The sequence below is a fragment of the Rhinopithecus bieti genome, unplaced genomic scaffold (genome assembly GCF_001698545.2).
Source record: "Rhinopithecus bieti isolate Rb0 unplaced genomic scaffold, ASM169854v2 scaffold_32012, whole genome shotgun sequence".
Taxonomy (NCBI): Eukaryota; Metazoa; Chordata; class Mammalia; order Primates; family Cercopithecidae; genus Rhinopithecus; species Rhinopithecus bieti.
Window position 1 is genome coordinate 1,774,151 of NW_016814432.1, and position 24,679 is coordinate 1,798,829.

General features: G+C 47.7%; 2 protein-coding genes across 3 annotated transcripts in view; one reads left to right on the forward strand and one right to left on the reverse strand.

The window, feature by feature from the left end:
- The window catches only part of SLC22A23 (solute carrier family 22 member 23), a 191,505-nt gene that overhangs the window by 136,296 nt on the left and 30,530 nt on the right, over positions 1-24,679 (forward strand). For both annotated transcript variants that reach the window (XM_017850292.1, XM_017850293.1), the window contains exon 4: positions 20-188. In XM_017850292.1, the coding sequence (XP_017705781.1) occupies positions 20-188 (169 nt within the window). The remainder of the gene's footprint in view (positions 1-19; positions 189-24,679) is intronic.
- Positions 21,586-24,679, reverse strand: part of PSMG4 (proteasome assembly chaperone 4) — a 45,054-nt gene continuing 41,960 nt past the window's right edge. Inside the window, exon 3 of the mRNA XM_017850295.1 lies at positions 21,586-21,788. Within this exon, the coding sequence (XP_017705784.1) occupies positions 21,712-21,788 (77 nt within the window). The 3' untranslated portion in view covers positions 21,586-21,711. The remainder of the gene's footprint in view (positions 21,789-24,679) is intronic.

The window sequence follows — 24,679 nt, forward strand, 5'->3', positions numbered from 1 at the left end:
CATTGGTTCTGTGTTCTAGGAATAGAGCTGTGCCCCCCTGGAAAACGGTTCATGATTACGATGGTGGCGAGCTTCGTGGCCATGGCGGGCCAGTTCCTCATGCCCGGGCTAGCCGCCCTGTGCCGGGACTGGCAGGTGCTGCAGGCCCTCATCATCTGCCCCTTCCTGCTTATGCTGCTCTACTGGTCGTGAGTATCCTCTGCACAGCGCGCTGGGCTGGTGTGTCTGCACGTGCTTCCTGAAGGCCCAGCCCCGGGCAGGACACAGGATCCCCACACTTCCCGCTAGTTTCAGCTTGTGGTTCTGTCTGAGAAGGTTTTCCTCTCTTTTTAAAAAATTTTATTTTTTTGAACTTTCTGTCTCGGAAAAATGTTCAAATATACACAAAAGTAGACAGAAGAGTGGAATGAGTCCCCCGTGCCCTTCACCCAGCTCCAAAAATCTGCAAATCCACTGGCCAGTCTGGCTTTAAAACTACTTGCTACCCACCCCACAGGGTTATTCTGACATGAATTTTTATGAATGGATTTGCAGGGAGGTGGGGGTCTTGTGTTAGGAGGGGGGAATTTGGAGATATTAAAGGAGTGATTTAGAAAAGCCTCCCTATCTCTTCTAGGTGAGGGGTGGGCAACCTTCAGCCTGTGGGTCACATTGGGCCCACTGTCTGTTTTTGTAAATAAAGTTTTATTGAAATACAGCCATTCTCGTGTGTTTACATAGGTATTACCTATGGCTTTCTGGCTACACACAGAGTTGAGTGGATGCAGCAGGATGGTATTATATAAAGCTGAAAATATTTACTATCTGGTCCTTTACAAAAAATAGCTTGCCCACCCCTGCTCAATATCAGTCCAATATGCCTTTTTGAACTATGGGTAACCTTGAGTCTTTTGAGTTGCTGGCTTCCGGGCAGGGGGCAGGGGGAAGGCACTAAACATACTGGTAAAGGGGGTTTGACCTGGGCAACTGGGTTTTTTAAAGAACTCTCCAGGGAATTAATGTTGAGTCAAGATTGAAAACCAGTGCTCCATGGATAGAGCAGTGTTTACCCTGAAAATGATTGTTTTACCTTTTTATAAATGCTGTTTCTCTTCCTTTCCCTTCCTTCCCATCCCCCTCCATGCTGATACTCTCACCTTACCTATAAGTAGATTATGGATGTGACCTTGTGTTGCTACTGTTGAGTCAACAATGAAAACCAAATTTCTGGCCATGCAGTCAGTCTTATCCTTGCTTTAAGGGTTCGTGGGAGCTGAGCTTCCTTTGCTCAGGTGCCTGGGAGGGAAGAAAGCACCTATCTTTTGGCTTAGTGGTACTGCCTCCCCGCCCCTGCCCTGGTAGTAGATGCCCCGCGAGGGTACAGGGGTGGGTAATAGAGGCACCGCGAAGGTGCAGGGGTGGGTAATAGAGGCACGGCGAGGGTGCGGGTGTGGGTAGTAGAGGCACTGCGAGGGTGCTGGTGTGGGTAGTAGAGGCACCGCGAGGGTGCGGGTGTGGGTAGTAGAGTACTGTGAGGGTGCGGGTGTGGGTAGTCAGCGCACCGCGAGGGTGCGGGTGTGGTTTCCCCAAGAGCCTGGTTCTTGCTCACTGTGTCGTGAGGACCTCGGCAGCAGCAGGGGCCAGCAATAGCAGATGGAAAAAGGCCATCTGCCAGAGAGGCCATTTAGCAGCCACCGCTGCCAGAACTGAGCTCCTCTGCTGGGGCTACCTCCAGCTCTTGTCCCAGAGTCAGATGTTCAAACCCCTCCCACAGCACAAGCGTATTCCGAGACAGCCCTCCTGCCCCAGCAGGGCCTTAAGGAGCAGAGAATGAGCAATAGTTTCTCTGGAGAAGGATGGAGTGGGCAGCTTTCTTCCTTTTATCTCCTAAGGAAGCCTTTCTGCCCCCTCCCTTGTGGCAGCCTTTGCTGGGCTTAGCTGTTTCGGAGTTCAAGGGTGCTGATTTGTCTAACAAATGCTTCTCTGTGCTTCCCACTGTACCAGTCACAGATGGCAAGCACTTTGCGATAGTAAATGGTTCCACCCTCATATCTCAGCAGCCCATCCTATAGAGGGCAGAACTGCGGTCCTCTGACCCCCACTGGCTCTTGTCAGAGCCTGGACCTGAAGCGGCCGACTCTTGCCACACCTGGTCCCTGTCTCCCCCTGCCTGGCCCCTACTCCTTGTTTGCTCTTTAGAGATACAGCACTCCAGAGCGCCACGTAGGCTGCTGGGCACCCTGGTGCATGCAATAAATACTTGCTCGTTAAAGGAAAACAAGCACCTCTTAATATTTTGCCACCAAAAGCTGGTCATACGGGCTGGTGCCACAGCTCACCCCCTCTACCCAGCAGGCCCCTGTCTTCCCTCAGCTTCCATCCTACGTCCCCACCCCTGCAGATTCTCTCTGCCACTTCCTCTGCTGCTGGCCTGCACCAGTGTTCTCTCCTAGACTAGGAGAACAGGACACAGCCTCTTGGCGACTCATACTCCTGAGAGGAGAGGTCAGACAGGGTTGTTTCCCTCACCCCAGGCTCTGCTCCCACCTGTCGCAGGCAGGAGGACACCTGACGAGGGAGAAGTGGCAGAGAAGGTCTTTCCAGAGCAGCTGCAGTTACGCAGTTATACAGTTACGCAGTTATTCAGTTAGGCAGTTATGCAGTTATGCAGGCTGACCCATGTGAGAAGGGCCGGGTTTTTGTTTTTTTTTCATTTTAGAAACATACTGAGGTTCAGTGATAGGCAAGGTAAGGCATTCATTTATTTAAATATACTCTAAAACCTCAGAAAAATTCTTTGAAATACACAGTTTTAAAAACAAATTATATAGCTTTTGAAAAGACATCCAGGGGACTTGCAGAAGTAAACATGTGTGCATGTGTGTGCATGTATGTACATGTGTGTGCGTGTATTTGCATGTGTGTGCATGAGGACGGTGGTCCTGAGGTGCTCTGCCTCCCGCTTACAGCTCCAACTCTGCAGTCTGGGTAGAGCTGGCCCAGCAACTGGCTGTGCCGCCTCCAGCCTGCTTCACACCTCTCTGAGCCCGCATTTTCTCACGTCTGTGAAAAGCAGGTCATAATAGTTCTTATTTCATGGGGTTGTTTTGAAGACTGAAATAATGCATGGAAAAGATATGCATGGAGGGGTAGTCTGAAGGGAGGCTCGGACACGGAGCCTGGACCTCTGCTACTTAATAGCTGTGTGACCCTGAGCAAGTCACTTCATCTCTCTGTGCCTCAGGTTCACCAGCTGTGAGTCATCATGGTCAATAATGGGGTTGGAAGGAATCAGTGAATTAACATATGAGACATTTAGAATGGTGCCTGTCACTTAGTGCCACATGTATGTTAACTGCCATGATAATCAATTATTTTCATATTTATATTACTATTGAGGTGGTTAGTACATGTCTGCTCTATAAGTACTCATAAATATTAAATATTAGTCACTACTATTATTACTGCATCCTCTTAATATATATAGAAGTCTGGGTATAATGGGAGCAGGTTAAAAAATTAGTGGTGAAAAATGTAAACCACTTTTGCTTACCAGCCTTGAAAGGCTCCACTAGAATTATTGGCTTTAAAAGCCAATAATTGCCTACTCTTTTTTATCATCTTCCTCCCATCTGCTGCAGTGGGCTCTGCTGTTTGACAGGATGTGAAGTGGCCCACTGGGGAGAGGGTGAGCTGTAGCACCAGCCAGCATGACCGGCTGTTGGTAGCAAAATACTGAAGGTTGCTTGCTTTCCTTTAATGAACAAGTATTTATTGCATGCACCAGGGTGCCCAGCAGCGTGCTTGGTGCTTTGGAGTGCTGTATCTCTGAAGAGCAGACGGGGGAGCATGTACCTTAGCAAGGACTAGAAACCAAGCTGCACGAGGCACAGTCCCCAAGGGGCGGCTTCTTGGGGTAGGGGTAGTAAAGACAAACGTATGGGGACTGGCCAGAAGGGATCTTCTGGTTGAGCTGGTAGACTGAACAGATAGGGACCCCGCCACACACACACATAAATGCTGGATAAAATACAGCATTTTTAGAAGTACAAGGCTGAGCTCCAGTGCAAGAAAGGGAAGTTCCCAGGGGTCAAACCCAGGAGGGAGTCCCAGCAGGAGCAGACACAGAGGCAGCTCCCGGGGTGTCTGAACCAGAGAGAAGTGTGAGGAGCCTGGCTTTCAACACCTGCCCGGGGGCTAGAGCTGAGCTCCCAGGCCTCTGATGCAGTTAGAACTGAGCTCCTTCAGTCAAGCCAGGAGGCAAAACTGTCAGTGGCCACAGGACTGGGAGATCTTTGCCTGCCACAGGGACTCAGCCCAGAGCTGGCGGACTGCCTTGGACCGTGAGCAGAAAAAGATTCACCCAAAGAAACTGCAGCCTTGAGGTCTGCACCACCCAGGGCTGTGGGTTCCAAGTCCCAGCTGCTCCCTGAGGCTGAGATATCAGTGTTAAGAACCAGTGAAGCCATTGGACCCCTCAGGGTCCAAAACACAGCCTCCCACAGAGGCATTCAGGACTCAGAGGAAGAAAATCCTCATTAAAGAAGAGCTCACAGGCAAAGGTCACAGATCCACAGGGAATCCACTAAGAGGGCCCAAACCTATAGACTGGGGAGCGTGCATCTCAGGAACTGTGGAAAATAGAGGAATCTGAAAGAGCAGCGAAGGGAGCTGGTATTTGTTAAGCAGCCACACTGCCTCATGCCGATGCTGTCGCCGGGGCCAGGTATTCTAGATACATCTCCAGAGCAAGCCTCTGATCGCCTGAAAAGCACATTGCGTGGCAGAGGCGGGCGGGAGCCTGAAGAACCCGACACACGTGAGGGACATGCTTTTAAATAGTGCTATGTACCAAGTAGGGTGGTCAGGAGAGACCCCTCTGAGGGGCTGATGTTCGTGCCGAAGCCTGAATGTTTGGAAAGAGGAAGTCAAACCAACTTCTGAGTGGAAAAGTGTTCTGGGCAAAGGGGAACAGCCACGGCAAAAGCTGGCTTCCGCTCGGCTTCTCCCGGATCCGAGAGAGGAAGTCCAGCGTGGTTGGAGCGTGGTGGACAAGAGGGGACAGAAGGTGACTTGGAAAGGCAGGTGGGGTCAGGCCCTATGGGGTCTGAGGAGCACGGGCTTATTCTACAAAGACATAAAGACACACTGGAGGGTCTTGAGCAGGGGACTCCTGTGCCCCGGATTGTGCTCTGTGAGGACCCATCTGTCTGCTTTGTGGAGAAGGCGTGGAGCCGGGCGAGGGCCAGGACAGAGGCAGCACACACACTGTCCTGTGTGACATCCTGGTGCCTGCACTGGGGAAGGCTGGGTGTCACCTGCAGAGGGCTGATTCGAGAGATGCTTTGAGAGTGGCCTGGGTGAGACTTGCTAATGGATCTGAGGTGACTCTGAAAGGTGAGAGAGGAGGCAGTGATGGCAGCTGGGTCCGTTTCCTGAGATGGGGAGGCCAGAGCTTTAAGAAACATGGAAGCTCAGGAGGGTTGGAGGCCCAAGCCCTGTCCTGCCATCCTCCTATGGAGGGTGACAAGATGAGGTGACCAGGAGACTTGACTGAGGCCGAGCCTGTGTTAAGATGTGAGTTTTATTATGATCCAGGTATACTGAGGTCAGCAGGCCAGGACACAATTGCCATTGGAAGATCATTTGTTACTCTCAGTTCCCAGGAGGAGGGGTACGTGGGGCCACACAGGGCCTCCTGGGAAGCACCAGGGTGGGTCAGGAGGCAGATGGGGAAGCGAAAACGTGGACAGGAACCTTTATCGTGGTTTCTGCAGGAGGAGGAGGTGGGGCAGGCTGTGCAGGTTGAGTTTTGGTATTTTGATCATTTCTGCAGCTCATGGGCATAGGGCTGCCCCTAGGTGTCTGGAAGCTGGCCCCGGGGTGACTGGGGCAGGCGGATGGTGGCCCATGTGTGAGAGCCCGACACAGGAAGTGGTTGGGGTATCGGCTCTGGATGGGTTGGTTTGTGTGTGAAAAGTACACTTGCAGGTGAATCTTTTACTCTGTCTAGGAATTAGCGAACCCTGGGAGGAGCAGCCTCTCTAGAATCAGCAAGGCTCCAGATGTGAAAACATTAGGAAATACAGAAAATACAAAGGCTTGATGAATATGCGGCAGCTGCAGAGGTCCAGAGTTCTGGAATGAGGTGACCGCAAGGGTGGAGACACTGGTCAGGAAGAGGTGGCAGCGGCAGCAGCAGCACGATGCACCCAGAGACTGGACAGGGACTTGGCGGGGGTGCAGTGAGCACAGGAGGAGTCTCTGGTGATGCAGGGACGATGGGACGCGTGAATGATTTATGCCCCAGCAAGTGGAGCCAAGATAGGTGAGCGATGGCATTGCACGAGCTGCCTGGGGATGTTTATAATATGTTGAGCCTTCTGGGCCGTGGCAGGACTGGCTGGGCTTTAGGTGAAGAAAGAGCTGCAGCAGCTGGTGGCCAGAGAATGGGAGGGTACGCTCACTTGGTACTCTCGTGTGCTTTGCAGAGTCAAACTTGAGCACTCAGTTGTGAAGGAGCAGCAGCAGAAGAGAGATCACTTGTGAGTGTTTTTCAGCCGAAAGTAAACCCTGTCAAAGCGCTAGGTAATTCCACTGATGGACGCAGATGCCTGAAGAGAAATGCATCTTTAGTCATTTTGCTCAGGCATTTATTGTCACTCAGTAAAGAACAGCAGGGCTTTAGTGCTCATCTAGAAGGAAGTCATACCGACTCATCCTTCTTCCAGAATAAACATGAAATCCTTGCAGGGTCACAGCCAACAAACGAGGGGTTGAGGGGGAAGATGCAAGATCCAAACCACAAGAAGAAGGGAGTAGTATCTAGGAGCATCTAGGAGGAATTCCGCTTAGATGCGCTGGGAAGACAGGTGGCAGGAGGTGCCAGAATGGAAGAGGGAGCTGGGTGCAAGAGCTCCTCTGAAATTGTACACACTGGGGAAAGGTGCCCCTTCCAGGTGGCTACAGCCTGCACTGGGCGCATGGTTTAATGACAGAGCTCCTTCCTCAGCTGGGAGCCCTTGTGCAAGACACAGCCTGGTCTTGTATTTGGAGGGCCAGGTCTACGTTGCATTAGAACATCCTAGAAAACCGCAGCATGGAAGATCAGGAAGATAATATGTAGGACAGGGTGACATCAGGTTTCCTGCCCAGGAATTCACTGTTGAGGAATGACAAGGGAAGGAGAAGGCTGTTGGAGAGGTTGCCCACATGGTGTTTATCTAAAGTGGTTTGGAGGAAGTCACAGGAAGTAAGGACTTCTGGAGATAATGGAGATGTGAGTGCCACTCTCCCAAAACATTGGTGCATGCCATCACCATTCCTCATCAGGTAAACTAAGGGTACTGAGTACACATTATCATTTATAACACAAAATTTGCAGCTGGGCATGGTGGCTCATGGCTGTACCCAACACTTTGGGAGGCTGAGGCAGCAAGATCACTTGAGCACAGCAATTTGAGACCAGCCTGGGCAACAAAGTGAGACCCCATCTCTACCAAAAATTTAAAAAATTAGCCACACATGGGAGCACGCGCCTATATCCCAGCTACTCAGGAGGCTGAGGTGAGAGGATCACTTGAGCCCAGGAGTTCAAGGCTGCTGTGAACTATGATTGCAACACTTCACAGCAGCCTGGGTGACAGAGCAAGAGCCTATCTCTTAAAAAAAAAAAAAAAAAAAAAAAAAAAAAAAAAAAAAAACAATGTACTCGCCTGCTCTAAGAGCAGGTGCAGAATGTTGATGCTAATTCAACAAGCTCCCCAGTGAGGGCTGTCAGCCCAACACGTGAGTGCTTAAAGCAGTGTTCTCCAGGGGTGGAGGTGTCATCGTAAGCAAGACAGACAGTCCTGCCCTCATGGAACAGGGGGGCAAAGAAAGAAAGCATTGCGCTTGGACGTCTTACGCCTCCCTCGTGGCAGACACATGCACTGTGATGTTTGCTGATTGTGTCTTCACATTTTAGAAATACGCTTTTCTTCAGACCAGCTGCACGCTTCTTACGTGTGAAAATGTATTAACCATAGTACTCACGGATTCCTTAGCTCTTCCTGGATCCAAGGAACCAGAGGTTGGTAGATTTATTCCTGTTTGTAGGTGGGGAAACCAAGAAATGAAAAAAGCTTCACCAAATCACTCACAAATGTGGGAAAAGCATTCAGAACTGATTTTCAAATGTCAGTGGTTCTCAAAGTGCAGTCCCTGGGCCAGCAGCATCAGCATCACTTGGGAACTTGATAGAAACACAGATCTCAGGCCCACCCCCAGCCCCAGGCCTGCTGAATAAAAACACCTGCAGTGGGCCTGTCAGCCTGTGTTTTGAGAAGGGCTCCAGAGACCCCGCTGAGCCCTGCTGTTTGGGAAGCACACACAAAGGTCCTAACGTATTTTGAAAAACGATGGTAAGAAGTTGCAAAAGAAGATCCTGTGCCGGGCGCGGTGGCTCACGCCTGTAATCCCAGCACTTTGAGAGGCCGAGGTGGGCGGATCACGAGGTCAGGAGATCGAGACCATCCTGGCGAACACGGTGAAACCCCGTCTCTACTAAAAATACAAAAAAATATTAGCCGGGCTTGATTGCGGGCGCCTGTAGTCCCAGCTGCTCGGGAGGCTAAGGCAGGAGAATGGCGTGAACCCGGGAGGCACAGGTTGCAGTGAGCCGAGATCGCACCACTGCGCTCCAGCCTGGGCAACAGAGCGAGACTGTGTCTCAAAAAAAAAAAAAAAAAAAGATCCTCGTGAGTCAACTGCGTGGAACACACTTTTGTTTTTGTTTTTTTTTTTTTTTTGAGATGGAGTCCCTCGCTCGTGCACCTAGGGCTAAAGTTACCAGTGGTGCGATCTCGGCCCTCACTGCAACTCCGCTCCTGGTCACGCCACTTCTCGCTGGCCTCAGCTCCTGGAGCAACTGGGTAACTACAGGCGCCTGCACCACGGCCCAGCTAATTTTTTGTGTTTTTAAGTAGAGACGGGGTTCTCACAATGTGTAGCCAGGATAGTCTCGGTCTCCTGACCTTAGTGATCCGCTGTCTCAGCTCCCAAAGTGCTGGGATTACAGGCGTGAGCCACCACGCCCGGTGGAACACACACTTTTCATACATAAAAGAGGGCTCGAGATTGTGTAGTGAAATGAAACAGATGCCATCCTCGAAGGGCCTGTGAGATCTGATGGTCCTGTCCAGTTCCATGAAGGGTGCAGATATCTTGACCATCTTGGACAGCAGAAGTCATCAGTGTTCCTGGAAGTGATGAAAGAAAGTAAAACAAGCTTGGTGCTGGCTCTATGCATTTCCCCTGCACTGTAGGGACCCGCAGGCATGCAGGCACGTTGAGGAGTCTTCAGTCACGGCAGTGTTCCAGGCTCACGAGCGGGGAAGGTTTCCCCAGCCTGCTCCCCCGACCTCCCCGCAGGCACAGACAGGGCATCTTGCTGGCAAAGTGCTTTCCACACCCAAATCCATCCCTCCAACCCTGCGGGAAGCGAGTGTGTGCAGTTTTCTTGCTCTTTCCCCAAGACTTCTAATCAGGTGCACACCTCGTAGAAAAATATTCTCACCTCGAGCCCACCTAATGTGTGTGTTTTGCATGAAATGCGTGGAGATAGAAACGCAAAGGGCCGAATGTGTGAAGCTGGTGAATTAGAGGAAAGAGCTGCTGGCAATCAGCGTGATCATCAAAAGCATCGGGGAAAGCAGTAAGAAGATAATAAGCAGTATGGGAAATAATGAGGAAATTAGAGAAGGATCACGCTGCACTGCATAACATATTGGAGAGTAAGGAACAGAACCAATTCGCCAAATGAAGAGGTAAACCCTAGCGCAGAGGACGTGAGAGTGTGCTGCGGTAAAGGACACTGGCTGGGAGAAGACACTGCAGGGGCTGGCCATGCAGAAACCTTTAGGAAAAAAATGGACATGCTACAAGGAGTTTTAATTTTTTTTAATTTCATGAAGAAAGCTATTATAAAACATTAAATTACCTCAGGTTAAATAAATGCCTCATTTTTAAAAACACACACACAATTCCAACATGTAAATAGTCCTAATTTTTTGGCTCTTTTATATATCATTAAAAATATTTTGGTCAGAATAACACTGATTTTTAATATCTCTTTAGGTTTGTTTCTTAGACTCTGCTAAGCACTTTACATAACTTAACTCCTTAAATCTTCCTGAAGACCCTCTGAGGTAGAGACCAGGACGGCCTCCAGTGCGGATGAGGAAACTGAGGCACAGAGAGATACGGTGTTGCTGAGGCCCCATGGCTAGTAAGTGGGGCTGGGGTCTGAATTCCAGCAGGTGGACTCCAGAGCCACAGGGACCACCACCTGCTGCTCAGCCCAGTCACACATGCCGAGCCGGGGTGCTGTGGCCCAGGGACCCAGAACGCCGGGCAAGCGGAGGGCCCTGGGCTGCTGAGAGCAGCATTTACTTGGCAGAGCTACACTTCTGTCCTGGGAGGAATCCTCAGTGCCCTCTTTTTTATTTAAGTACATTGTTTAACACTGACAAAAACATTTCTTAAAATTATTGGGGTATCAGTACCTGCCCTAAAAGGGGCTCAATAAAAATGGGTTAAGCTGATCAGTTAGTTTTGCTTCTTGTTATCATTGAAATGACTTTTAAAAGACCATTTAAGAATTTTTTTTGAGACAGAATTCTGCTCTTGTTGCCCAGGCTGGAGTGCAATGGCACAATCTCAGCTCACGCACCCTCCGCCTCCTGGGTTCAAGCAATTCTCCTGCCTCAGCCTCCCCCATAGCTGGGATTACCGGTATGCACCACCACGCCCAGCTAATTTTGTGGAGACGGGGTTTTTTCAGCAGAGACAGGGTTTCTCCATGTTTGTCAGGCTGGTCTCGAACTCCCAGCCTCAGGTGATCTGCCCACCTTGGCCTCCCAAAATGCTGGGATTACAGGCGTGAGCCACCACGCCCGGCCAAGAATTTTTATACATACATAATCCAGCAGGTATCAGCCTCTTTTTCTTGCCCAAACACACTTGACAGACACAACAACTTCTACTAAAAACAGTTTTATTTCAAAAGGGGGGCAAAATTCTGCTTTAAACAAAGAGACTCTATTACAGATAAAATAAGTGCTGTGGGTTCCCTGCGTGAGAGGAGGGAAACTGAATTCAGTTACAGCAACAGTTAAGCACACAGGAAAATGCTTTCCTCAAAGGAAAATGGAAGCAGTGAGTCAAACCACGCAGTCTCCGGGAGCTTGAATCAATAAGCAATAATTATTTTTGCAAGTTATCCACTAATCAATTTGAGAGATCGATAGGAAACATTAAAAAAAATTTCTTGGTCAAATCTTTTTTGCCTACAAACTATCTAAATGGGAGAAAGATTGGTTAATACTGACAAAAGGCAGATGTGGAAATAAAATGGTAACCCATATTTCAATCATAAAAATGGAGCAATTAAAAGTGAGATTGAAATGCTTTCTGTAAGTGGGTATTTTGGGATTTGCTGATGGCATGGAATTTTAGGGAGCCCTCAGGCAACACTCCACAGAGATTGTGTAAGACAGTAGGAACCCCTGCGTCAACACAAATGCCTGCAAGTAGAAGTGGAGAGACTCCTGCAGAGGGGGAAGTGAGCACTGACCTTCTGCTGTGGAGGCCAGTGTGACTATCCCCAGTGCCAGCCTTCGTCCTTCCTGTCCCCCATGCTAAGATGTGCCCCAAGAGTACATCTCACCACCCTGCTCCCACCCGGAAGCTGGGGTTGTTCCAGGCCGGTTTGAGATGCACATGCGTGCACTTTGTGGGGTGGTGGGGCTGGGCTGTTGGCAACTGACAGAGACCAAGTGGGTGGGCCTCTGGTGACAGGTGTCCAGGGTCAGTTGCTAGGGTGTTGCCATGCTGGCGTCTAGCAAACGTCCACATGGTGGCTGGAATGAGGGCAAGGGGACCCAGCTGCCCATCTGCTTGACCCTGGGGACTCTGGCAGACCACACGGCCAGTACTAAAGAGTGGCAGTCCTGAGTGCCATCCGGACAGCCTCACTCAGCCATCAGAACTGGCTAAGGTGTTATGACTCGCTTCATTGGGAGGTGAGGCCTCTAACATAGAGGTGTCGATAAAATTCTGCTTAGGAGCAGAAGCCCACTTACCTCCTCACATTGTTGTACAGCATCAGACTTTTTAAAAATCATTTGCAAAAATGCCAAATTAATCCCCCTACCACATTCCATTTTGAAGGCTCTGTGTGCCTTTTATTTTCTGTAGCCTGATAATTGCTTCTATGGATAAACAAGTGAAAGGTGCAGACAGAGGGAGAACGTTAACCCAGCTACATGGAAGGTTATAGATTGTAGATAAATCTGTAACTGGACTCCAGGTATTCATCTGCCTCTAATATGAACTGAGGGATGTTTTAAATGTATGCCAATTGTTATCCATTCAGAGTTGGTTAATCATGAAAAATCCAACTCCAAAGGCGTTTTAGGCACTGACTTCATTGGGTCTGGCAAAAACCTGAAGCAGCATAAGCGCATTTATTCAGTGGGTTGTCACGAGCAGCATCTTCTTCACCTTCCGGAAGGAGGCGACAGTGAGCGTTAGCCCTTAATCTAGATGGAGAGTGTTGAAGTCAGGCAAGACCTTGGTGCTGTTCCACACCCCGGTCTACAGGTGTGGGGAAACTGAGGCCTGAAGGAATAAGGTGACTTGCCCAGGGCTACAAAATTGGCACACAAACCCGGGGCTCCCAAGAGATTTCCACCATAATTTCTCCAGAGCAGAATTTTGGAGCCTCGGTGCATATCACTTCGAAAGACAAAAGAGACACAAGGTTGTGAGCTTTTGTAACAGATGAATTAGCAGCATAGTCATTTAAATTATGAATGTACTTTTTCTCCCAAGAGATTTTCAAGGAATTCATTTGCCTTAGGAAAACCTTGGGTCTAACTATCCTCAGAGCCAGTCTTTATTCGATTTCATGATACTCATCCCTCCTCTCTAAATTCTGAAGTTTAATGAAAACCACCTTATTGTTTTAATACCAAACAGAACTAACGTTTACAAAATCCAAGTGGAAGATGATGTACAGAATCCAAGCTTATATTTTTTGCAAAAGTTTTGAAGCTTATATTTTTTGCAAAAGAAGCTAAAGATACTCCCCAAACTGGTACTTAATTCAACTTTAGCCTTTAATTTATTATTTTTTTTAGAACCTCTTCAGAATCTCCTAATACTCTGATACTTGGCAACACCCCAAAGCATCAGCGGCTAGAATCACCCCTTTAGATCAGAAGCACCCTCGCTGCAGCCTACAGCCCTTCTCACATCACATTCAGGGAAACCTTATCTCCACGATGCCTTTTGAAATTCTTCTCCCTCCCCCAGTCCCTGCTCTGTGTCCCCCACTCTGTGATGGGAAAGCCTATTTGATAGAAGTTCCTCCTTTATTAGGCATTTATTAACTTACACATTTTTCCCGAACTAGACAGTGAGCTCCTTGGGGCCCAGACACTGGGTGTGTTTCAGCTCCAGGCCAGCCCGTCCACAGCAGGTGGATGGTGCTCGGTGCATGTTTAGCCCATGAATGGCGTCATGTGGAACCACAGACAGGAAGGCACGCCTGTCTGCACAGGTATCGCCCTACAATTAAATATTTCGAAAAACAAATGAATGACTTGGGGTAAAATTAATTTAATAAGCATGGGCAGTTCATCTTATTTCCTTCCTGTATTTTCTTTGTGAGTAAATGTGCTAGTACAGCACGTTAAAGAGGGTAGACGTGTGTCTCATATAATTGCCAAGCTGGCATTTCATCAGAGCGGGTGTTAAGTGAACTGGCAAGAAGGCAGCCAACATAGTATACTTGTCTATGTCAGAGTCTCCAACTGGATAGAGGAATAATTTATTTTATTTTTAGATGTCAAGGAAAAATGATCAACCTACAGGGTTTCACAGTATTGAGTTTTAATTACAGATTCTACTGAGCAATTACTCAGGTTACAGGGACTAAGATGTAAAACAGATCCATGAAATGTAAATCAGATGGGCTTGAGACTCAGCCACATCTCCACTCCAGAAAAGAGGACAGACATGGGCCACAAGCAACACGCCGCTGTTAAATCATCAATTACCCTGTGGTGCATCGGGTGCCAGAGGAGAGACAGGGCGCTGCCACTTGAACTGCGTGCTGACACTCAGCTTTGGGGAGTGCCGATGTGGTGGTATTAAGAAAACATGGAGAGGCCGGGCGCGGTGGCTCAAGCCTGTAATCCCAGCACTTTGGGAGGCCGAGACGGGCGGATCACGAGGTCAGGAGATCGAGACCATCCTGGCGAACACGGTGAAACCCCGTCTCTACTAAAAAAATACAAAAAATTAGCCGGGCGAGATGGCGGACGCCTGTAGTCCCAGCTACTCGGGAGGCTGAGGCAGGAGAATGGCGTGAACCCGGGAGACGGAGCTTGCAGTGAGCTGAGATCCGGCCACTGCACTCCAGCCTGGGTGACAGAGCGAGACTCCGTCTCAAAAAAAAAAAAAAAAAAAAAGAAAACATGGAGAAATTTTCCTGCCTTGATACAGTAACATCGTGTACATGATGCCGTTGGGGAAAAGTTCCACATAAATACATTTGCCATATAAATCTCTAAGAACCAGCATTTCCGCATAGCTAATTTGGGTGGGACTGTTTGTAGAATACATTTTTCCTGCTGTAGAAGCAATACCGCAATCATGGTGTGACGTAGGAAAATTCCACTGGCCTAGGGGCCTTAAGCCCCAGGTTCCAGGCCTGCCTCTGCCATTCATGAAGCCCCAGGTAGGGCATTAGCATGGCCAGGCCTGGGTCCCCTGCCATGCAGTGAGGGGCTGGGTTAAATGCAACCCAGAGACCCCCTTCTGACTGTAGTTCCGTTTTGTAACGTTGCCTGTCCCTGCTGAGCGATTGGAGAGCCATCCCTGTGGCAGCAGGTACTAATGTGTGACTGGTGTAATCCTTCAGAAGCATCTGTGTGTGCAGCTGGCCCGCTGCCTCCTGCCACCTGCTTGTCAGCCCGCAGTCCTTATTACGGTCAGGTGCCACCCTGCTCTGAGGCCTCTGCCCAGCGCTAGTGGCCTGGGGCTTTCTCAGCTAGGATTCAGTTGTCTGAGTGAAGACCCTGGGCGCGTCTCTGTGAAGCAAGTCTGTGTTTTCAGCGAGTGGACTGAGTTACCTCTGCATTCAATCAGAGACCCCTTTTACCTAATTTCGGATTCTTGGCTCTTTTCATGTTTGTTTTTATTTTCATTTTGAGACAGGGTCTCACTCTGTTGCCCAGGCTGGAGAGCAGTGGCACAACCTTGGTCCACTGCAACCTCTGCCTCCCGGGTTCAAGCGATTCTCCTGTCATCCTCCTGAGTAGCTGGGATTATAGGCGGCCGCCACCATGCCTGGCTAATGTTTGTATTTTTAGTAGAGAGAGGGTTTTGCCATGTTGGACAGGCTGGTCTTGAACTCCTGGCCTCAAGTGATCCGCCCGCCTTGGCCTCCCAAAGTCCCCAACCCATGGCTCTTTTCAGAGTAATTGAAGCCATGGGATAAGGGACCTGCCGATCCACACTGTGGTTTTTGTTTTGTTTTGTTTTTTGTTTTGTTTGTTTTTTGGTTTTTGGGGGGTTTTTTGTTTGTTTTGGTTTGGTTTTGTTTTTTGGGGTTTTTTTGGGGGGGGGGTTGTTTGTTTGTTTGTTTGTTTGTTTGTTTGTTTGTTTTTTGAGACAGAGTCTCGCTCTATCGCCCAGGCTGGAGTGCAGTGGCATAATCTCGGCTCACTGCAATCTCCGCCTCCCGGGTTCAAGCAATTCTCCTGCCTCAGCCTCCTGAGTAGCTGGAATTACAGGCCTGCGCCACCATGCCTGGCTAATTTTTGTATTTTTAGTAGAGACAGGGTTTCACCATGTTGATCAGGCTGGTCTCGAACTCCTGACCTCATGATCTGCCCCCTTTGGCCTCCCAAAGTACTGGGATTATAGGTGTGAGCCACCGTGCCCAGCCTATGCTGTGGTTTATGTTAGGTTTTATGTCCCAAGTACATTTTGGAAAATGGCATGGTTCACGTTTTTGTGAGGTTTGATCGGCCTTGAGTTAGCGCCTTCTCCTCACAAGTAGGAATTAATGTGCTTTTATTCAAGACCTCAGGAGACGAGCCACTGTGCACACCTGGGGAACTGTCTCTGAGCACCAGGTGGGCAAATGTGTGCCAATCTAAAAGGAAGGGAATGTTTGGAGTGAGACCGGCATTTTTCACTGAGATGTGGGGGCAGTGTGTCATAGCGGAGGAGGTACCTGGAGATGCAGGCACGTGTCGGTGCCCTGAATACGATTGGGAAGGACATGTGCCCAGCCAGGGAGGGCTTAGCCCTGGAGGATGGGAGGGTGAGTGCAGGGGCACTGGGATTGGGGTGAGTGGTATGGGGGGGCTTCATCTTCTAATATTTTCTTAATTGTGGTAAAATACACATAACATAAATTTTTCCATTGAAACCATTTTTAAGTGTACAACTCAGTGACCACATCCACAACTCAGTGACCACATTCACAATGTTGTGCAACCATCTCCACCATCCATTTCTAGAACTTTTTCCCGTTCCCAAACAGAAACTGGTTGCCCATTAACCACTAGCTCCCCCTTCCCCTATCCCAGGCCCTGGCAGCCTCTACTCTACTTTCCATGAATTTGACTCCTCCGGTGCCTCATGTGAGTGGAACGTCAAGGTGTTCCTCCCTGTGCAGCTGGCTTATTGCACAGAGCACGGTGTCCTCCAGGTTCACCCAGGCCATAGCAGGTGTCAGATCCCTTCTATTTAAGGCCAAATCATACTCCATTGCACAGGTGGACCACATTTTATCCATTCATCCATTGATGGAATCTGTAATATTTTAGTTTTTAAGTAGAGAATGGGTTTATCTGTGATTTGCTTAATTAATTCCATAGCCAGACTCAACCCTGGCATCCTCCACTGTAACTCACAGATGGTCACTGCTTCCAGCTGCTGTGGACAGTGTGGCGAAGGGGGCTGTCTCAGCAGGTGCGCTCAGCACGCACCGTGGTGTGGTTCCTGCACAGCTCTCGCTGATCCGAGATACGTCCACGTTGGACGCCAGCAGGGCATCCAGGATGTGACTGTCATCCAGCATATGACTATCCTGCAGTGGAACATCTGCAGGGCTCCGTGAGGAGGGACAAGTGAAGGCTAAAGGCACTGGTATCCCAGTTGTGTTCTGCCTGCATTGAGTTCAGGCCAGTTCAGGTATTATGGCCAGAATGCCCTGGGGGTTCCAGAATCATTAATGAAGATTGTGAACCTTCTAACCATCCCAAAGGGGTTTCTGGAAAAGGCTGGGGTCCAATCTGTCATTGACCTTTAGACAAGAGCTCCACTAGATGTGTCATCAGGAGGAAAGAGCCCCTCCACCGTCCCTGAGTTCTGCTGGAATGCGGGAGGTCAGAGTGTCGAAATGACTGAGACCTGGAGCCAGTGAGGACACCTGCCTGGACGTGCCACTGAGAACGCGGGTTTTGTGCCTACCCTCAGCTTATCAGTAACCAACTGCCACCTGTGCATCGCATAGCGCTGCTGTATGCCGTCTGCTTAGCAGGTTCATGGCCCGTCAGTGAACATTTGCTGTGAGATCCTCCAAGTTTGCAAGCATCCTACTTACCCTAGAGAAGGAATCCTTGTGCCCCTCCATTGCTGTATCCACACCGCGTTGGGGTGCTGACACCTGCTTAGTGGGGAAGCAGCTATCTGCCTCTCTCTACCCTGGGGGATCGCACACACACACAACCCAGCAGCGCCTCTGCCTGCTCCTTCCTGGTCCTGGGTGACCTCAGCTTGAACATTCTGCTCTAGACAGCATCCTTGTCCTGAACGGCTCTTCAGAAGCAAAGAGAAAAATACTCTCCACTCTGTTCTTCTCTGCTTCTCACTCCCCACATGGGGTTTAGGGCTCGGAGGGTGAGTGGAGACTTTTAGTTCTGCCCACATCGTTCCCACAGAAGCCCTGGGGATCAGTGAGCCAGCCAGCTTAGAGCCATCACTTGTTAGGTGTGAAGACTGGGCTCCTCTAGGTCTTCCCAGCCTGACGGTCTCTCCAGTCAGGCTGTCTGGGTTTAAATCCCAGCTCTGCCATTGAATTGCTGTGTAATCCTGGGCAATGTATTTGAACATTCTTTGCCTGAATTTTCCCATCGATAAAATGGGGATAGTGATAGTACCACCACAGAGTAAAGAATTAAATACTTACAGCTTCAGAAACTTCCTGTTCCCCACCTGTGGTTTCAAGCAAGCCCTTTGCTGCATGAACGAAATTCTTTTTTCCTTACCTGGGTGATACAGTTTGTTCATGAGTCCCTTCCAAATCACATGTTGAAATCTGACCCCCAGTGTTGGAGGTGGGGCCTGGTGGGAGGTATTGGGTCATGGGGGTGGATCCCTTGGGCTTGGTGCCCTCCCCACGGTAGTGAGTGAGCTCTATTAGGCCATTCAAGGGGTGGTTGTTTGAAAGAGCCTGTCACCTCCCCCCTCTCTTGCCCCCTTTCTCACCCCGTGACATGCCAGCTCCCCTTGCCCTCCACCATGAGTAGAAGCTTCCTGAGGCCTCACCAGAAGCAGAGCAGATGTTGGTGCCATGCCTCCTGTACAGCCTGCAGAACTGTGAGCCAAATAAACCTCTTTTCTTTCTAAATTACACAGCCTCCAGAGTCTCCAGTGTTCCTTTATAGAAACACAAACAGACTTAAGATAGTGGGACTCCTCCAGCTTCCTCCTCTCCTCTTGCACTGCCATCCTGGTCACAGCCACTCTGAGAGCCAATTTCAAGGCTTTCTCCCAGGGAAGCTGCTGTGGTTTTCATGCCTGCTTGTGTTTTATGGTTGCAGAAGTCATCCTCAAGGCCGCTTTTTGGCCATCTCCACGTGAGGATGCACCAGGCAGATGTGGCTCCAGCTACCCACCGTGCTTCCTGATTTTTTGTTGAAAGTGATCAATTTCTCTGAGGCTCAGTTCTATTCCTCCCAAGTCCCGAGCCCTTGGCTGGCTTTTTAATTTGCATGGCGTTATTACATTATGTACTTGTCAGCAGAGATTTCATTAAGTTCCCATAATATGGCCACGCTGCACATTATTCCAAACTAAAACAACCATCTCTGGGCTTGCTCAGAGGCTGACAGGCCAATGAATTCTTAATGATTTTGCAGCAAATTTAAATTCATGGAGTGCATCATAAAACTTAAGTATTCCCTACACATACCCTTTGGGCTTGTGGCATTCCAGAATGCCTGAGGACACGTCTCTGGACCAGTACTTCCCAACTTCAGTCACTAGAGTGCCATCCAGGCAACACAGGTTTGCTGTTGTGCTTTGTCCACAGAGGTTAAGGGTGTGGGCTATCTCATCAGACTGCCTGGGTTCACATCCCAGCTCTGCCATTGAATAGCTGTGTAATCCTGGGCAATGTACTTGAACTCTCTTGGCCTGAATTTTGCCATCTGTAAAATGGGGGTAATTATAGTGCCACTATATAATGGACTTGCAAGCATCAGACACAGGGGAAACTGGTGGAACACTGCCTGTTAGTTGTAAATCCCGTCATGGGGAAGGTGGTGAGCAGTGCTGCCTCCCACAGTGGAGACAGTCGTGTAGCTAAGGGGAGCCTGTCCCTTGCCTCGTGCCCCAATCTCCTGGGGAGCGCTGTGTCTTTTACTTCAGTCCACTCCAGTCCCGTGGCTGCTGCTCTTCAGAGCCCATAACACTTAGGAGCTTCCACTACCTGGGCCCTGCATCCCTCTCCTCCTCGTGTCTTCTCATCTCATTCCCAGCATTCGGGTGTATCAGCTTGCACCTCTCTGAACAGAACAAACACACCGTCCCACACCCCCGGGGCCTTACCTCTTGGTCCTGCCCCCACACCTCCAGCAGTACGAGGGGATGCAGGGCCTGCCCTGCAGCTGCTCTTCTTCCAAGATGGCCTAAGCAGAGCCCGGCGTCTCCAGAGCCTCCCCTGACTAGCCCCTGGACCAACTGCCTAGGACTGGCCCCCACTATAACCCATACCATGCAGGCTTCCATCCAACGTGCTCAATGGATTCGTCACTACAAATCCATCTGAAATGGGTTTGTAGTGACAATGCTTAGTACGTATAAGAATAGAAACAATTTGGAGACCCATTGAAAGCTTGGGCTCCCAAAGAGGCCCATACCCACTTCTTAAATCCTAAGGTCACACCACGCCTTTGTAAACAGTAATATCCTTGAAATCTTTTCTATGAGCTTTGCAATTCTCAGAGACTCTCTAGAAAGGGGACTTGCTCATCATCACTTCTCATAAAGACATTTATTTGTTGTTGTCAGTTTTTAGGTATCCAAAGTGTGTTGTCTTTAGACCCAATTGGAGGATGACAAAGACAAGGGAGTGGTCACTGAGGAGCAGGCAGAGTCTCAGAGGCTGCACACATGCCCTGCTGCCTCAGGCTCTGGTCTGCGCCTGTGGCTTTGAAGTCTGGGACAAGGAGAGACTTTTCTCCTGAAGGGCAAGGGCTGTGTGGGCCCAGATAAGAAAGGGGAACAAGCAGAATTGAATCCTCTCTGGGATTCAGTGCCTGGAGTGATGGGATTCCAGTAGCGTCAATGTCTGCCTGGTATGCGTAATGCAGGGCCTTATCTTTGTAACGGCATCTGTTCAATTGACACATCAGAATTGTACATATTTACGGGGTACATAGTGATGTTGCACTACGTTAAATATATAGTGGTCACATCACAGCATGCAGCATGTCCATTCTCTCAAACGTTTATCATTTCTTTGTGTTGGGAACATTCGATATTTAAAACTCTATGATATGTTATTAACTATAGTCATTCTACAGTAGTACAGAACACTAGAACATATCCCTCCTATCTCTTGTAATTTTGTATCCTTTAATCAATCTCTCCCTATTCCTCTTCCCCCTACCCTTCCTAGGACACTCTGTTCTACTTTTCACTTCCATGGGATCATCTTTTTTGAGCTTCCACATGAGTGAGAACATGTAGCGTTTAATTTTCTGTATCTGGCTTATTTCACTTAACATAATGTCTTTCAGTTCCATCCATGATGCCGCAAATGACAGGATTTCATTCTTTTTTTTTACAGCTGAATAGTATTCCATTGTGTATATATACCACATTTTCTTTTTCCAGTCATCTGTGTTAGACACCTAGGTTGATTCCATATCTTAGCTACTGCAAATAATGCTGCAGTAAACTCAGGGTGCAGATATCTCTTTGACTGATTTCCTTTCCTTTGGATAAATGCCTGTAGTGGGATTCCTGGATCATGAGGTGGTTGTTTGTAGTTTTTCGAGGAACCTCTGTACTGTTCTCCATAGTGGCTGTACTAGTTTACATTCCCACCAACATCATATGAGAGTTCCCTTTCTCCACATCATTGCCAGCATTTTTTTTTTTTTTTTTTTTTTTTTTTGTCTTTTGATAATAGCCATCCTAACTGGGGTGAGTTGATACCTCATTGTGGTTTTGATTTGCATTCCCCTGATGATTAGTGATGTTGACCTTTTTTTAAATATATGTTTGTTGGCCATTTGTGTCTTCTTTTGAGAAATGTCTATTCAGATTATTGTCCATTTTTAAAATCAGGTTGTTTCTTTTTTTGCTGTTGAGGTGTTTGAGTTCGTCATATGTTCCAGATGTTAATCCCCTGTCAGATGAATAGTTTGCAAAGATTTTCTCTCATTCTCTAGGATGTGTTTTCAGTCTGTTGATTGTTTCCTTTACTGTGAAGAAGGTTTTAGTTTCTCCAGGATCAGCTGTATGGTAGAACACAAAACAAGTCTCAAAAACTTTTTAAAAATCAAAATCATGCCAAGTATCCTATATGACCATAATGGACTAAAACTAGAAATCAGATAACAAGAGGAACATGCAAAACTGTACAAATACATGGAAACTGAACAACATACTCATGAACAACCAATGGGCAAAGGAAGAAATTAAGAAGGAAACTAAAATATTTCTTGATGCAAATGAAAATAGAAACACAATATATTAAAACCTGTGGGACACAGCAAAAGCAGTATTAACAGGCAAGTTTATGGCAACAAATGCCTACATCAAAAAACTAGAGAGATTTCACATAAACAACCCAATAATGTATTTCGAGGTACTAGAAAAGCAAGAACAAGCCAAACTCAAAAGTAGCAGAGGGAAAGAAATAATGAAGATCAGAGCAGTCATACATGAAATGGAGACTAACAAAACCATAGAGAAGATCAATGAAATAAAAAGTTGGTTTTCTTGAAAAGATTTTAAAAACTCATAAACTGTTAGGTAGATTAAGAAAAAGACAGAGAAGACCCAAATAAATAACATCAGAAACAAAAAAAGACATCACAACAGATACCACGGAAATACAAAGAATCATCGGAGACCACTATGAATACCTATGTGCCAATCAATTCAAAAACCTAAAGGAAATGGATAAATTCCTGACACATGCAACCTCCGTGATGGAGCCAAGAAGAAACAGAAAGACTGAACAGATAAATAACAAGTAATGAGATTGAATCAGTCATAAAAGTCTTCCAAAAAAGAAGAGTCCAGAACCAGACGGCCTCACTGCTGAATTCTACGAAACTTTAAAATGTCAATACCAGCTCTTTTCAAACTATTCCCCAATAAAATGAAACAGAAGGAATTCTTCCAACTCATTTTACAAGGGCTTTGTCTTGAAGGCAAAATGGCACCACTCAAATGTCCATACTCAAATATGCCGCATTTAGGATCCTCCCTGAACTGTCACCTCCTATCCTGGCTTCAAAACTGTGTGTAGTGAGCACATCTCCACGATTCTCCCCTCCCTGTGGGTAACACCTGAGGATAAATCAAGGAACAGGACTTGAGATTGCTGGGGCAATGAAAAGTGATGTCCTCTTGTGGAAGCTCTGTCCTGCTCGTTCACACCACCTGTGCCCTCAGTCCTGGGCAGTGGCCCTTGGGGGTCCTGGCCCTAGGGGCTGGAAGGTGGGGCTACAGCTCCTCCTCCATTGTGTCATCTGGGCCTAGTTCTTCATTTATGGTCTCGATTTTCAAAATCCATCTCCTGCCACGGAGTTCCACAGGCATTTGATATCAATTTTAACTATTTTAAAAGGACACAAATTTCCACGTTGTAGGCCATATTTCAAGACTGCAGAGACTGCCTGCAAAATCGCTTGTGCTGTCATATTACCATATTTATATATATTCATATATTGTTTCTTAGATAAGCAAAAATTCTCATAGAAATCACAAAATATTTAGAATCAAATCACAAATGTATTGCAAATGATAGACGAATTTTGAAGTCTTCAATACACTGATGAGAAAAATTAATAATAATGACCTCTGTGTCTATCCTGAGAAATTAGAAAAGATACGAAACCCAAATGCACCAGAAAGATGGAAATACCGTAGATCAGAACTTAAACTATGGGGAGTTGACATTTGTGTTAGGTTATTTTATTATAAAGAAAAGATCTGATTTTTAAATTACAGCAAAATGTGAATGCTATATAATATTAATGTCAAGTATCTGAGGTTTCTATTTGCTTGTATTATGTTATTCAAAATTAATTTTTGTAGCTAGAGGCCAGTACAACAAACATTAACTGTGAGTATTAAAAAAAAAAAATCAGTGCCTGCAAATGCATTTGGGACTTCCTGTGAGATGACTGGAGACCTTCTGTCCATTCCACACGGCCCTCCTGCATTCCGTGCACCTGCTCAGCAGGACAGCTTTTAGCTCTTCAGGAAGCTCCCAAATGAGTTATCATTCAGATCAGACCATCCCAAAGGTACCACCGAATTCAGGGGGAACCACCTCATCATGTAAAACGCAGTCACAAGCAGATAGAAATTTGGACTTTTTTCAAATAGGTAAGGAGGAAGCAGTAGTTATTAGATATCAATAATGATGTGACTTTGAAATAAAAATTTTCTACTTCTCACAGTCTGTTCCTGCTGCTTCAACAAAATACCTTAGCCTGGATGATTTATAAACAACAGAAATGTATTGCCCGCAGTTCTGGAGGCTGAGATGTCCAGGATGAAGGCACCAGCAGATTCTGTGTCTGGCAAGCGTGTGTGGCTCGTAGATGGAGCCCTTCTATATGTCCTCACATGAGGGAAGGGGCAAGGCACTTCTCTTCAGCCTCCCGTTCGCATGACCCCTAAAGGCCCTAATAAAGGCTCTGTCTCTTAATACTATCACATTGGGGTTTAGTTTCCAATATATGAATTTGGGCTGGGGTGAGGGAAACACCATTAATACTTTTTCTAGCTGTTAGATTCATTTTAAAACTCTCCTGAGGCCAGGCACGGTGGCTCACGCCTGTAATCCCAGCATTTTAGGAGGCAGAGGCAGGTGGATCACGAGGTCAGGAGTTTGAGACCAGCCTGACCAACATGGTGAAACCCCATCTGTACTAAAAATACAAAAATTAGCCAGGCATGGTGGTGCGCGCCTGTAATCCCAGCTACTAGGGAGGCTGAGGCAGGAGAATCGCTTGAACCCAGCAGGGGGAGGTTGCAGTGAGCTGAGATTACGCCACTGCACTCCAGCCTGGCGTGCAGCAAGGCTTCATCTCAAAAAAAAAAACTATCCTGAGTTTGAGTTTGCAAAGCAGATGTTCGGTAGTTACAATAACCTTTTTTTTTTTTT